General features: G+C 42.9%; 1 protein-coding gene across 3 annotated transcripts in view; it reads right to left on the minus strand.

The window, feature by feature from the left end:
* Positions 1-1374: 1374 nt before the first annotated feature.
* The window catches only part of LOC126212958 (ankyrin repeat domain-containing protein 65-like), a 55151-nt gene continuing 42652 nt past the window's right edge, over positions 1375-13873 (minus strand). For all 3 annotated transcript variants that reach the window (XM_049940486.1, XM_049940484.1, XM_049940485.1), the window contains one exon: positions 1375-2037. In XM_049940486.1, coding sequence (XP_049796443.1) covers positions 1551-2037 — 487 coding nt within the window. In that variant the 3' untranslated portion in view covers positions 1375-1550. The remainder of the gene's footprint in view (positions 2038-13873) is intronic.

The following is a 13873-nucleotide window of genomic DNA, read 5'->3' on the forward strand; positions in this document are numbered from 1 at the left end:
ATCATGCAGCCTATTCCACACAGTTTGAGTTGTAACACGACGTCCTGTGGCTGCACGAAAAGCATTATGCAACATGGTGGCGTTGCTGTCAGGGTTACTCCGAGCCATAATCCGTAGGAAGCGATCATCCACTGCAATACTAGCCCTTGGGCAGCCTGAGCGAGGGATGTCATCGACAGTTCCTCTCTCTCTTCATATCCTCCATGTCTGAACAACATCACTTTCATTCACTCTGAGACGCATGGACACTTCCCTTCTTGATAGCCCTTCGTGACACAAAGAAAAAATGCGAACGCAATCAGACCGCAGTACTGACCGTCTAGGCAGGGTTGAACTACAGACAACACTAGCCATGTACCTCCTTCTCGGTGGATTGACTGGAACTGATCAGCTGTCGGACTCCGTCCGTCTAATAGGCGCTGCTCATACATGGTTGTTTACATCTTTGGGCGGGTATAGACAACTCTGAACAGTAAAATAGACTGTGTCTGTGATACAGTAGCCAAAGTCAACATCTATCTTCAGGAGTTCTGGAAACTGGGGTGATGCAAAACTGTTTTTCATGTATGTAATTGGCTTAGAATAACATGTAAACATAATCTTAAATTACTCTAGATGGGATACAGCTCTGAGCATTGTTTGATATATTGTTACATTGTCTCTTAAGGTCAGATTAATAATATTTTACCTTTTATTTCTTACGGTTTGCACTTTGTGCAGCATACTACATGGAAGAACCAATCAGTAATTGTTTTACCAAAGATGATTTATTTTCGTGATGTGGACTCCTTCAATGAAAATTTCTGTGGGTGTATGCCTTATCATGAATTTTGAAAATTGTTGCATTGTGAACACATTTTCATCTCCGCAAGACATGGATATAATTAGTGAGCGTGTGTTTCTCTTGTAAATGCTTGTCTTGGCAAATAAGAAAATTCTTGATGTTTTTAAGAAGTGCTGTAATATCTTTATGGTATTGTAAGAGGAATGGTTTGTTTTGAGTAATCATTGTTATTTTTTCCACAGCAACTGTGATACTGTATTACAGTATTCTGAGGCACAAACTAAGCCTCTGGGGTTTCCTTGGGGATGACTGATGTTCCTGCTCAATACAACATGCTCTTTTTCTGTTCAGACGACTGTCTTTGGACTTTCATCATAACTGTTTACTTAAAGTCATACTTGGCCGACCTGCACTGGCAGTGTTTACAAACTGCACAGTTGGCTCAATAAATGAATTGTTCTTGATTAAATTAAAGATTTATTGTTACTGTGGTCCAACAACTTACCGCAACAGTACAGCGCCTTACTGCCACACTGGAGGTGGTGTTATTTGTAATAGCATATTCTTACCAATTACTTTACAATAATGAATTTAGTTAAAAACATGTTTATTATTAATGATATACGTTTCGATTATTGTTGAGTTTTCATGGAAGGAAACTCGCTTCTTGCTACACACATTAGTTTATATAAATCTCACATTGTCGCTACTGTTGTGATTTTGGTAGACTAGCGTTGTTTTTACTTCAGAGGTGTGTATTGTACTGCTAGTCTCGTCTTATCCTGTCTATCCAGTGTTGGTGGTTGAACTGCCTGGCGCGGTCCACTGGGGTTTTCCCCTTGTGGTTCCTGGCCCCGCTGTCAGCCCCTGCATCGAGTAGTGCAATCGCCTCCTCTGTGCGGCCGTGCTCTGCCGCGAAGTGCAGCGGCGTGTCCCCGTCCACATTCCTGGCATTGGGGTCTGCAGAGGCCTCCTCCAGCAGCCGCACCACGGCCGGCCGGCCGCCCCATGCAGCCCAGTGCAGCGGCGTGTTCTGGACCCAGTTCCCGGCGTCCACCTCCGCGCCAGCCCCCACCAGACAGCTCGCCGCTTCCACGTGACCCTGCCAGGCTGCCCAGTGCAGCGCAGTATTCTTGTTCCCATCCGTCGCACCCACATCAGCCCCAGCTGCCAGCAGCATCTGCAGCTCTTGCACTGCCCCATCGCTAGCTGCCTTCATCAGCCTCCTTCCTTTCTCCGCTGCCGAGAGGGTCCTACACAAAACACAGAAATTCTCGTACTTTTGTTCAAACACACACTTCTAATGAAGAAACGTATCAGAGTGGTACAACTGTAACCAATTCTATAACTCATCTCTCTGACAACTGATAAATCTCCCTTCTGTGATACAGAACACTGAGAAAGTTGTTTTATATTAACGTACAGATGCACAGTTACGTCATCCTCTCAAATTCTTCATGCACTCTCCACAAAAAATTCGTACATTCCAACTCTCAAGATACAAAGTTACCACATTTTGTCACTTTAATTCGTGATCGTTAGTTTTTTGACCTTAGAATTCAGTCGTTATAGAAGTTGTTGCCTTCCACTTCGTTCAGCCATTACTACGTCTCTGTGTGCAGCAGTCCTCTCTGACACTTGCAAATGTGACAAATAATGCTAATGACGTCTCCTGCTATTTAAAGAGAAGTTTCTGTTATTACAGGAACAAAAGTAAACCCAATTATCAACAAGTTTCTTGACACAAACTCGTCAAACAGAGAAAGCTACTGTTAACCAGGAAACCATTTAGTAGTTACGTTTCGGATACAGCAATAATACCAAACTGGACTCCTCTACCACTACACACAATCACACTCATTGACAGATGCACATACACACAGGAACTAACACAAACAAACAAACACACACACACACACACACACACACACACAGAAACATACACATAGAGAGAGAAAGAGAGAGAGAGACAAAGAGAGAGAGAGAGAGAGAGAGAGAGAGAGAGAGAGAGAGAAAGAGAGAGAGAAACTTTCGTCTTATATTCTTCTGGCTGTGATGCGCCTTAAGGCGACAGCGAGATCATGAGAGTAAATTAAAGTTTAATGAACTTGTCTCGATATGACAACCGTTGGAAAGTAAACCTTGTTTCCTGGAAAGTGCTGAAGTATGTAATTTACATGCGACAATCTCGCTAGGACGGGTCTAAACGAAAATACCTACATGCTGATACTACGCACTGTGCGGCATGTGCTCAGGGGAAGAATTTAGTAACATTTTTTGAAACCAAAGTCAATTAAGAAGTAATTATTTCCATTATTCTGGTAAATGACGTATTAAAATAATGAATCCAATATCCGATGATCGATAAAATACATAATTCCTTTTTCTAGAAATATTTTGGGCAGACAGATTTGCAAATGTTGCTGATTCTATTGAAAATCATACAGTTGACATACTCAAAACTCATTTTATAGTTCTGATAACTGCATCAGATAATAATGGATGTTTTCTATATAGAGAGAAACAGACGTGAATCCTGAATGACTGTACAGGAACGAACAGCTCTGAAGCCCTTTTGACTCCCACAAACTTGGTGTGGTCCTGGTCCTGGTCCTGGTGAAGGCAGTGTATTTATGTTTGCCTCGCACACATGTTTGAGTGTGTGTGTGTGTGTGTTTTGTGTGTGTTTGTTGTGTGTGTGTGTGTGTGTGTGTGTGTGTGTGTGTGTGTGTGTGTGTGTGTAGTCTGGTGAAGGTGTACCCACGGTGTGACACTGAATGTTTGAAGTAGTGCTACTTTGTTTTTAAATGCACAGATCACTGACAGACGTCAAAGTCACATCTCCAGGTTCAAAAAACTCCTACAGATGAGAGCCAGACTCTGAGCTGTTTGGGCAATTTAATACGGAGCTGTGGAAGCTGCTTCACAAACGGGCGTTAATCTATCATTACTGGTACTTTAATGGTAATCATTTATAACCTGACCAGAATCAGTGACGATTTAAGACACTTAATCTACTACGGTTTCTCATTACTACTGAATATTTTATGGAATCCCCACTTTAATTACAGCTCGTTGCCTCATGAGTACACCCAGTGCATGATCCTCTCTCCTCCAATCCAACAGATTTTCTGGGTGGACAAGATGCTGCAATTCTATATTTTGTTAGATCAGTCGTATGTGGGCTTCTGTGCCACAAAGTGTTTCGCTGTTAAAAATGATCCGCTACTCTGTACTCTAAATCTGTTGCTGAAGCAGCCACACACAACTTCTACAGAGCGATGAGTCTTTGCCTTTCATATGTGTGGTTATTGGGGCTGGTAGTGGTACCACCCAGCATGGGCGTGCCTCAGCTATGAACCAATGATAGCCACCTCCTATACTCGAGTGATCTCTGATGGGGTGTGGTGTAGCAGGCAATTTGAGTGGTGTTTCTAGCACTGATGTACAATGGATATGGTGGAGACCTGCCAACCATGCCCAAAATTGCATGCATGAAAATGAAAACTACACGTCATAAGCTTTCCTAGCATTTTCTCTCATATTTTTGACAAATATTACATACATATAAACTTTGTTAGTAATAGTGAGTCACTCCCAATTCTTTCAGTATTTAGCAGCGGTCCTTCCACTGCCCAAAAAATTTCCTAACAGAACACAGCCAGTGTTGTGTCACTTTCTATGTAATGACAGCATCTTCAAGACTGCCTTTAGTGTCACAATGCTACAGTACATGCAGATGTAGGATCTCAAACCATGGGGCTGACTGTGCTCCCATAAATTAAAAGTTTGCTCTCTGCATATGGATTACTGTACGTAGAATACTAACAGGAAATGGGGTAACTTATGATCCACTCTGAAATGTATGAATTACTATATAAAAAATTTGTTATACTTAACGGACTTTTAGCTGAATGATTCTCAAAACAGTGTTTTTCATTTATAATTTTGGCACACAATTTTTCCTCTCTAGTGATGAAAAATAATGTTTCGCCTCATGAAAGTAGCAGGAACATAAACCTACTATAAAAATATAATTCAGTTATAGTAAGTAGTTTTGAGAGGCACCCGGCCGGAGCGGCCGAGCGGTTCTAGGCGCTACAGTCTGGAACCGCGCGACCGCTACTGTCGCAGGTTCGAATCCTGCCACGGGCATGGATATGTGTGATGTCCTTAGGTTAGATTGGTTTAAGTAGTTCTAAGTTATAGGGGACTGATGACCTTAGAAGTTAAGTCCCATAGTGCTCCAAGCCACTTGAACCATTTGAGAGACAGTATGTGCCATAAGCAATAATTGAAGTGAAATTAATCTAATGCACTAAGAAAGAAGAAGCCAATCACACTGAAAACAATGAACATGCACTGAAGTGAAATGATATCCTGGAAAACCACTCAGAAAAGCTGAACTTGCAAAGTAATGTAATGAACATTAGTGACAGTTTAAATTTTGTTTCACATCACGACCGCAAGTTAGATTTCCTGCTTAGCATGAACAGACACTTTAACAGATTTTTTAATCTTTCACTTTGAGAGACAGTTAATAGGATTTCTTTTCTTTAAAACACTGATTTAGTGCATTAGTGATCAGTATATTTCGGTTTAGGAATGCACTTGAATTCCGTGTGTTTGTAAGTTGCTCTGTTGGTGAACATGTTTTTTCCACCATGCAGCTCCATTGATCGTTTGTCTACTATTCAGAATTGCAGGCAAAGTAAACTTGGAGGGATAGGAAACTGTATTATTTATCTGTGACGGGAACATTATCACAAATTACCTCCTACCTGCTGGCTCTGAGTTTTGTGGTCAGCAAGGGATTATTTAGATTATTCCCTGAAAAAAAAAAACTGTGTCCAACTAATACTCAGAAACAGAATCTAGCTTGTGATTTATTAGATCTACATTGATCGAAGTGTATCTGCTAGATGCTTCATATGGAATGAGAATGCATTTGGACATAGCAATAATTTCTTGCCTTTCGTGACGTTCAGTTCCATGGCTTGAGATCCAACATTTGCATGTCCTGTAGCATTGTGACACTAAAGATGGTCTTGAAGGTGCTGTCATTACACATGAAGGAATACACCACTGCCTTTGTTCTGTTTGGAAATGTTCTTGACAGTAGAAATACTACTGCTAAATACTTTTACCAATGGTATAAGTCTTCATGAAAGTTCCCACTTGTATCTTATAAGCAATTTTTGTGTCACAGACATCTACCCTTTCAAGCACTGACATACGGTTATGTTCCTAACTAACTCAAAGCGTATTGTAAATTGTGGGAAAATACATAAGATCCGCAAGCATCCTCTCGTCTGTTACATTTATGGAGACGATATTTAGGCTAGTTTTATGAGCTGGAACTGTTTCGTTGTCAATTACTGGTCTTGCTGTTCAAACGTGTGCAGTTTTCTGCAAATTTTAGTTCCTGTTGAACTGCAAACTGATTTATGAGCATTTTCCCTACATATCTTCTTCATCTTGGAAACCTGAAGTGCTTGTCATATTACGAGATGTGATTTAAAATCAGTAGCATGTGATGTTGCTGGCAGCAGACATCCCATACTAATCTGGGTATAGTGGTGTCATAAGATGCTGACTAACGATGACTGTGGATGCCTCGTTAATTATAACACTGTATATCATGTTACTCACTCATCTGTTAAATCGCATTTTGCTCACAGTCATATTAAAAATTGGTTTTCACTCAGTCATATGCATTGTCAAACCCAACTATCATTTTCGCTGGATGTGATTTACAATCTGAGGTCTGATATAAAATGTATATGTACATTCTGGCAATAGATCTGACATGTTCCTAGCTATAGTACTACGAAAACTGCATTGAGCTCGATTCTTTATGAGAAGCAGTTTTAGTTGGTTGGTTGGTGTGGGGAGTAAAGGGGTCAAACTACGCTGTCATCTGTCCCTTTCCCAACATTCAAACAGCTCTCGGGTTAAAAACATTACCAAAACGATTTCGGGAAAGTAAAAGGAGAAAGACTGACTCGAAACTACACTGAAGAAGAAAACAAAAAAGGCTAACAAAAGGGGGAAACGTAAACTAAAAGAAAAAACAGTGGATGGTATCAGAATAACATAGCAGATGTCCCGGACTGGGTGATCACGACAGAAATAAAGGATGAGCGAGCCACTCTGCAACATACTAAAACCTCCAGCCTTAAAGACAAGGCTAGACGAACTTGGACAGGGAAAATACGAACACCAAGGCTAAAAAACAGCAAAGAAAGAGTGAGGAAGAGTTAAAATAAAGGTAGATTGTGTGATAAAAACTCCCCTCACAAATAAAACGTAAAACGATGTCAACCGTTAAGACATTGACTCCCAACACCGTTAACAGTGCGATGGGAAGGTTAAAAGTCCACTGCAGAGCAACTAAACTAAGGCAGTCCACTGAGATGAGGACGACAGTCAAGTGGGACCTACAGCAACACTGAGGTACGTCCTAGCGACGGAGGAGGTGTCTATGAGTCAGCCAGGTGCGGCCGATTTGGGGTTAGCAAAGGACAACAGACTCCCTGCGAGTAGCTTGCATGGATGATTATCACAGATTCGTATTCTCCTTGACAACACACAGTTTATTTGGTGTACTGACCGTGTGTCATTCAGCGTCCCACATCCTGAAAACTTGACAGCATAAGACCAACTGGAGATCGGTCTCCAGTGGGAAGATCTCCAGAGTTGGTTTACTGGTAGCATGTTTGGTCAACCTGACAGCAAGTTCACTGCCCAGGATCCCAGCATGTCCTGGGGTCCTAATGTAGGTCACTGAATGTCCGCTGTCACCGAGGGCACAAAGAGACTGCTGGATAGTTAACAGGAAAGGGTGGTGAGGGAAGCACTGATTGAGAGCTTGTATGCTACTTAAAGAGTCACTAGAGATGACGAAGGACTCACCTGCGCAGGAATGGATATCCTGAAGAGTGCAAGAGATAGCTACCAACTGTGCAGTGAAAACACTGAAGCAATCCAGCTAGGAGCTCTGTTCAGCACGTCCAACGTGAGCATAAGCGAAGCCAACAAGAGCCATTGAGCCATCTGTGTAGACTGTTTCTGAGTCCTGGAACTCACCAAGAATAGAGAAAAACTGCCATGGAGGCCACAGGTGGAACTGAGCCTTTTGGGCTTTGCGATAGGTCCAGACGAACCAGTGGCTGTGGTATGGACCACGAAGTGAACACGTAGAAAAGTGATAGAAGGAAAGTGTCGAGATCAGTAAGAAGCAAACACAAACTGCAATTGGCATCCCCAATCTGCGCTGCTGTTGTCAGGGATGGGTAGCCATATTAGGGAAAGGAGATCATAATTTGAATGGTAAGGCGAATAATGAATATGGGCAGTATAGTTCGCAAGCAACTGCTGTCACCTAATTCGCAATGGAGGAACACCAGCCTTTATTAGGACGCTGGTTTAGGAAGCTCCTGTCGCACAGTGGTGTATAGAGTCCAGCAGTTGGAATGCTGAGGGCAAAGTAGAACCACACACCAGGTATCCATAGGAAAGAAGGGACTGCAAAGTGCTTTGCACAGCTGCAGCAGTGTAGGGCGATCAGCACCCAATTCGTTGTGGTGCAGGCATTGAATAACATTAACATGCTGCCAGCCCATTTTCTTAAGCTGACGAAGATGGGGAAGCCAAGTTAAAAAAGTATCAAAGACCAGTCCCAAAAAGCAGAACGTCTCCACTACATTAAGTAGTTGGTCATCAAGGTAAAGTTCCAGATGGAGATGGCAACACAACAAAAACAGAAGGGCATGACACAAGTCTTGGCAGCTGAAAACTGAAACCTGTGAGTGAGGACCCACTGCTGCACCTTTTGTATGACTTCCAGCAGTCGACTTTCAGCCACCAACAGAAGAGGAGCAAAGGGAAATACAAAAATCATCAGCATATAGGTGGGGAGATATTGAGGACCATTAACGATGATTAAAAAGATTGGAACGCTCAGGACAGAGCCAGTTGGGACCCCATTCTCTTGGATGTGAGGCGGACAGTGTGAGGCACCAGCTCGAGCTCTGAAATGCGTAGCGACAAAAAGTTCCGTATAAAAATCGGGAGCGGGCCCCAAAGACACCACTCATGCAGAGTAGAGAGGATGTGGTGTCGCCAAGTGATATTGTAGGCTTTCGTCAGACCAAAAAAGGCGGAAATCAGGTGCTGACGCAAGGAGACGGCCATTCAGATGGCAGTCTCCGGGTAGAGTAAGTTGTCAGTGGTGGAGCGAACTCGCCAAAAACCGCCCTGGGAGGGAGCCAGAAGACGCTGAGACTTGAGGAGCCAACACAACGGCCAGCTCACCATACATTCAAGCAGCTTGCACAGAGCGTTGGTGAGGCTGATAGGACGATAACAGTCCAAATCTAGCAGGTTCTTACCAGGCTTTAGCACTGGGATGATCATACTTAAATGGCACTGCGATGGGGAGTCGCCATCGCTCAAGATTCATTTGATGATGGCAAGGAAGTGGCGCTGATAATCCACTCACAGACATTTAAGCTTTTGGGAATGGATGTAGTCTGCCCCAGGGGTTGAGCCAGGAGAATCGGCAAGGGCCCTGAGCAATTCCCACTCACTGAAGGGAGCACTATATGTCTCGGATTGGTGTGGAGCGAGAGATAGGAATTGTCGTTTCACCACGATTTAATTGTCAGATGCAGAGATGCGAAGATAATGATCCACAAGACATTCTGCAATTACATGTGGATCGGCATATACAGCTCCATCTGTCGAAATTCCATGTATACCTGAAGGAGTCTCATATCCGTAAAGGCATCTGAGCTTGGTCCAGACCTGGGAAGGAGAGGTTTTTGTGCCAGTGGTGGAGATGTATCGTTCCCAATAGTCCCATCATTCAATGAGCTGACAGACCTGGACACAATGCAGTTTGAGGGCAATGAGGTGCTCTAGAAATCAATGGCGCTTATGATGTTGAAGGGTCCACCTACAGTCTCTAATGGCCACAGCGATTTTGAGTGACCACCAAGGCACTGACTACCACTGGGACAACCTGAGGAACAAGGGATTCAAGATTCAGATTGGGCAACAATGATAGTAATGGTGGTCCCATGCAAAGGAGATTCAACAGTTGTAGTGCCCTTGAAAGCATCCCATTCAGCCTTGGTAAGAGCCCATATGGGCAAGTGTCCAGGCGATGCTGGGGTAGGGACAGAAAGATGGAAAGTGGTCACTACCACACAAGTTGCCATGAGATCTCCAGTGGATATAAAGGAGCAGACCAGGACTGCAAACCAAGGGATCAATGGCTCAGTATGTGTCAGATGCCACACTAAAGTGAATGGGGGCACCTGTAATGAGGAGGCAAAAGCCGAGGTGAGTTAGTAGATCCTCGACAGCCTTACCACAGCAGCAATCTTGGTTCCACCCCAAACAAGGTTGTTGTTGTTGTGGTCTTCAGTCCTGAGACTGGTTTGATGCAGCTCTCCATGCTACTCTATCCTGTGCAAGCTTCTTCATCTCCAAGCACCTACTGCAACCTACATCCTTCTGAATCTGCTTAGTGTATTCATCTCTTGGTCTCCCTCTACGATTTTTACCCTCCACGCTGCCTTCCAATGCTAAATTTGTGATCCCTTCATGCCTCATAACATGTCCTACCAACCGATCCCTTCTTCTAGTCAAGTTGTGCCACAAACTTCTCTTCTCCCCAATCCTATTCAATACCTCCTCATTAGTTACGTGATCTACCCACCTTCTCTTCAGCATTCTTCTGTAGCACCACATTTCGAAAGCTTCTATTCTCTTCTTGTCCAAACTAGTTATCGTCCATGTTTCACTTCCATACATGGCTACACTCCATACAAATAGTTTCAGAAACGACTTCCTGACACTTAGATCTATACTCGATGTTAACAAATTTCTCTTCTTCAGAAACGATTTCCTTGCCATTGCCAGTCTACATTTTATATCCTCTCTACTTCGACCATCATCAGTTATTTTACTCCCTAAATAGCAAAACTCCTTTACTACTTTAAGTGCCTTATTTCATAATATAATTCCCTCAGCATCACCCGACTTAATTCGACTACATTCCATTATCCTCGTTTTGCTTTTGTTGATGTTCATCTTATATCCACCTTTCAAGACACTGTCCATTCCGTTCAACTGCTCTTCCAAGTCCTTTGCTGTCTCTGACAGAATTACAATGTCATCGGCGAACCTCAAAGTTTTTACTTCTTCTCCATGAATTTTAATATCTACTCCGAATTTTTCTTTTGTTTCCTTTACTGCTTGCTCAATATACATATTGAATAACATCGGGGAGAGGCTACAACCCTGTCTCACTCCTTTCCCAACCACTACTTCCCTTTCATGCCCCTCGACTCTTATAACTGCCATCTGGTTTCTGTACAAATTGTAAATAGCCTTTCGCTCCCTGTATTTTACCCCTGCCACCTTCAGAATTTGAAAGAGAGTATTCCAGTTAACATTGTCAAAAGCTTTCTCTAAGTCTACAAATGCTAGAAACGTAGGTTTGCCTTTTCTAAATCTTACTTCTAAGATAAGTCTTAAGGTTAGTATTCCCTCACGTGTTCCAACATTTCTACGGAATCCAAACTGATCTTCCCCGAGGTCGGCTTCTACCAGTTTTTCCATTCGTCTGTAAAGAATTCGCGTTAGTACTTTGCAGCTGTGACTTATTAAACTGATAGTTCGGTAATTTTCATATCTGTCAACACCTGCTTTCTTTGGGATTGGAATTATTATACTCTTCTTGAAGGCTGAGGGTATTTCACCTGTCTCATACATCTTGCTCACCAGATGGTAGAGTTTTGTCATGACTGGCTCTCCCAAGGCCATCAGTAGTTCTAATGGAATGTTATCTATTCCTGGAGCCTTGTTTCGACTCAGGTCTTTCAGTGCTCTGTCAAACTCTTCACGCAGTATCTTATCTCCCATTTCGTCTTCATCTACATCCTCTTCCATTTCCACAATATTGTCCTCATCGCCCTTGTATAAACCCTCTATATACTCCTTCCACCTTTCTGCCTTCCCTTCTTTGCTTAGAACTGGGTTGCCATCTGAGCTCTTGATATTCATACAAGTGGCTCTCTTCTCTCCAAAGGTCTCTTTAATTTTCCTGTAGGCAGTATCTGTCTTACACCTAGTGAGACAGGCCTCTACATCCTTACATTTGTCCTCTAGCCATCCCTGCTTAGCCATTTTGCACTTCCTGTCGATCTCATTTTTGAGACGTTTGTATTCCTTTTTGCCTGCTTCATTTACTGCATTTTTGTATTTTCTCCTTTCATCAATTAAATATTTCTTCTGTTACCCAAGGATTTCTATTAGCCCTCGTCTTTTTACCTACTTGATCGTCTGATGCCTTCACTACTTCATCCCTCAGAGCTACCCATGCTTCTTCTACTGTATTTCTTTCCCCCATTCCTGTCAATTGTTCCCTTATGCTCTCCCTGAAACTCTCTACAACCTCTGGTTCTTTCAGTTTATCCAGGTCCCATCTCCTTAAATTCCCACCTTTTTGCAGTTTCTTCAGTTTCAATCTGGAGCTCATAACCAATAGATTGTGGTCAGAATCCACATCTGCCCCTGGAAATGTCTTACAATTTAAAACCTGGTTCCTAAATCTCTGTCTTACCATTATATAATCTATCTGATACCTTTTAGTATCTCTAGGACTCTTCCAGGTATACAACCTTCTTTTATGATTCTTGAACCAAGTGTTAGCTATGATTAAGTCATGCTCTGTGCAAAATTCTACAAGGCGGCATCCTCTTTCATTTCTTCCCCCCAACCCATATTCACCTACTATGTTTCCTTCTCTCCCTTTTCCTACTGACGAATTCCAGTCACCCATGAAAATTAAATTTTCGTCTCCCTTCACTACCTGAATAATTTCTTTTATCTCGTCATACATTTCATCTATTTCATCATCATCTGCAGAGCTAGTTGGCATATAAACTTGTACTACTGTAGTAGGCATGGGCTTTGTGTCTATCTTGGCCACAATAATGCGTTCACTATGCTGTTTATAGTAGCTAACCCGAACTATTTTTTTATTCATTATTAAACCTACTCCTGCATTACCCCTATTTGATTTTGTATTTATAACCTTGTAATCACCTGACCAAAAGTCTTGTTCCTCCTGCCACCGAACTTCACTAATTCCCACTATATCTAACTTTAACCTATCCATTTCCCTTTTTAAATTTTCTAATCTACCTGCCCGATTAAGGGATCTGACATTCCACACTCTGATCCGTAGAACGCCAGTTTTCTTCCTCCTGATAACGACGTCCTCTTGAGTAGTCCCCGCCCGAAGATCCGAATGGGGGACTATTTTACCTCCGGAATATTTTACCCAAGAGGACGTCATCATCAAACAAAGTTAGGGGCATTAAAATCACCCAGAAGTAGGAAAAGTGGGGGTGGAGGCGAGAGATGAGAAATTAGTGCAGCTAATACATGGTGCAACACTTCACCGTCTGGAGGGACTTATATCTTGCTGATGGTAATTTCCTGCATTGTCCTCACAGTTTCCAAAAGTGTTTCAAGGGGGAATAGGTTCGCTACAGACATAGACATAGATGCAGACTCCACCTCGCAGTCTGTCACAGTCAGTACAATTTTTGTAGTACCCCTGTCAGGCACAAAGAGCTGGGGTCCACATCACAGGAAACAACGTTTCTTGAAAAGCAATGCAAAACGCAAGTCTAATGCTTAAAAGTTGTCATAATTCAGCGAGGTGGGAGAAAAAACCGCCACAGTTGCACTGGAGCAATAGGTTGTCAGTCATTTGGGAACACATGAAGGGATCAAGGAGACAGTTTATGCCTCAGTGTGACCATGAGTGCTGGTATCCAGGACTGTTGCGTCTGAAGCGTCAGCACGATATAGGACCTTGAGCGATTCTACAATCTGCACCTCGTCCTCAGACCTGGAACTGCTAGGGACTGGTGGTGTTGGGACCACTGGTGGCCCATGGTAAAGCGCGCCACAGCACGTAGCGTCAAGCAGTTGCCCTCCGTTTTCTGGCGGTGGCGCCGTTGTCGCAATTAAAGGCTTCGGTGTCTCCTTCTAGAGGGAAAGTGG

Source organism: Schistocerca nitens, chromosome 11, assembly GCF_023898315.1.
Source record: "Schistocerca nitens isolate TAMUIC-IGC-003100 chromosome 11, iqSchNite1.1, whole genome shotgun sequence".
Lineage (NCBI taxonomy): Eukaryota > Metazoa > Arthropoda > Insecta > Orthoptera > Acrididae > Schistocerca > Schistocerca nitens.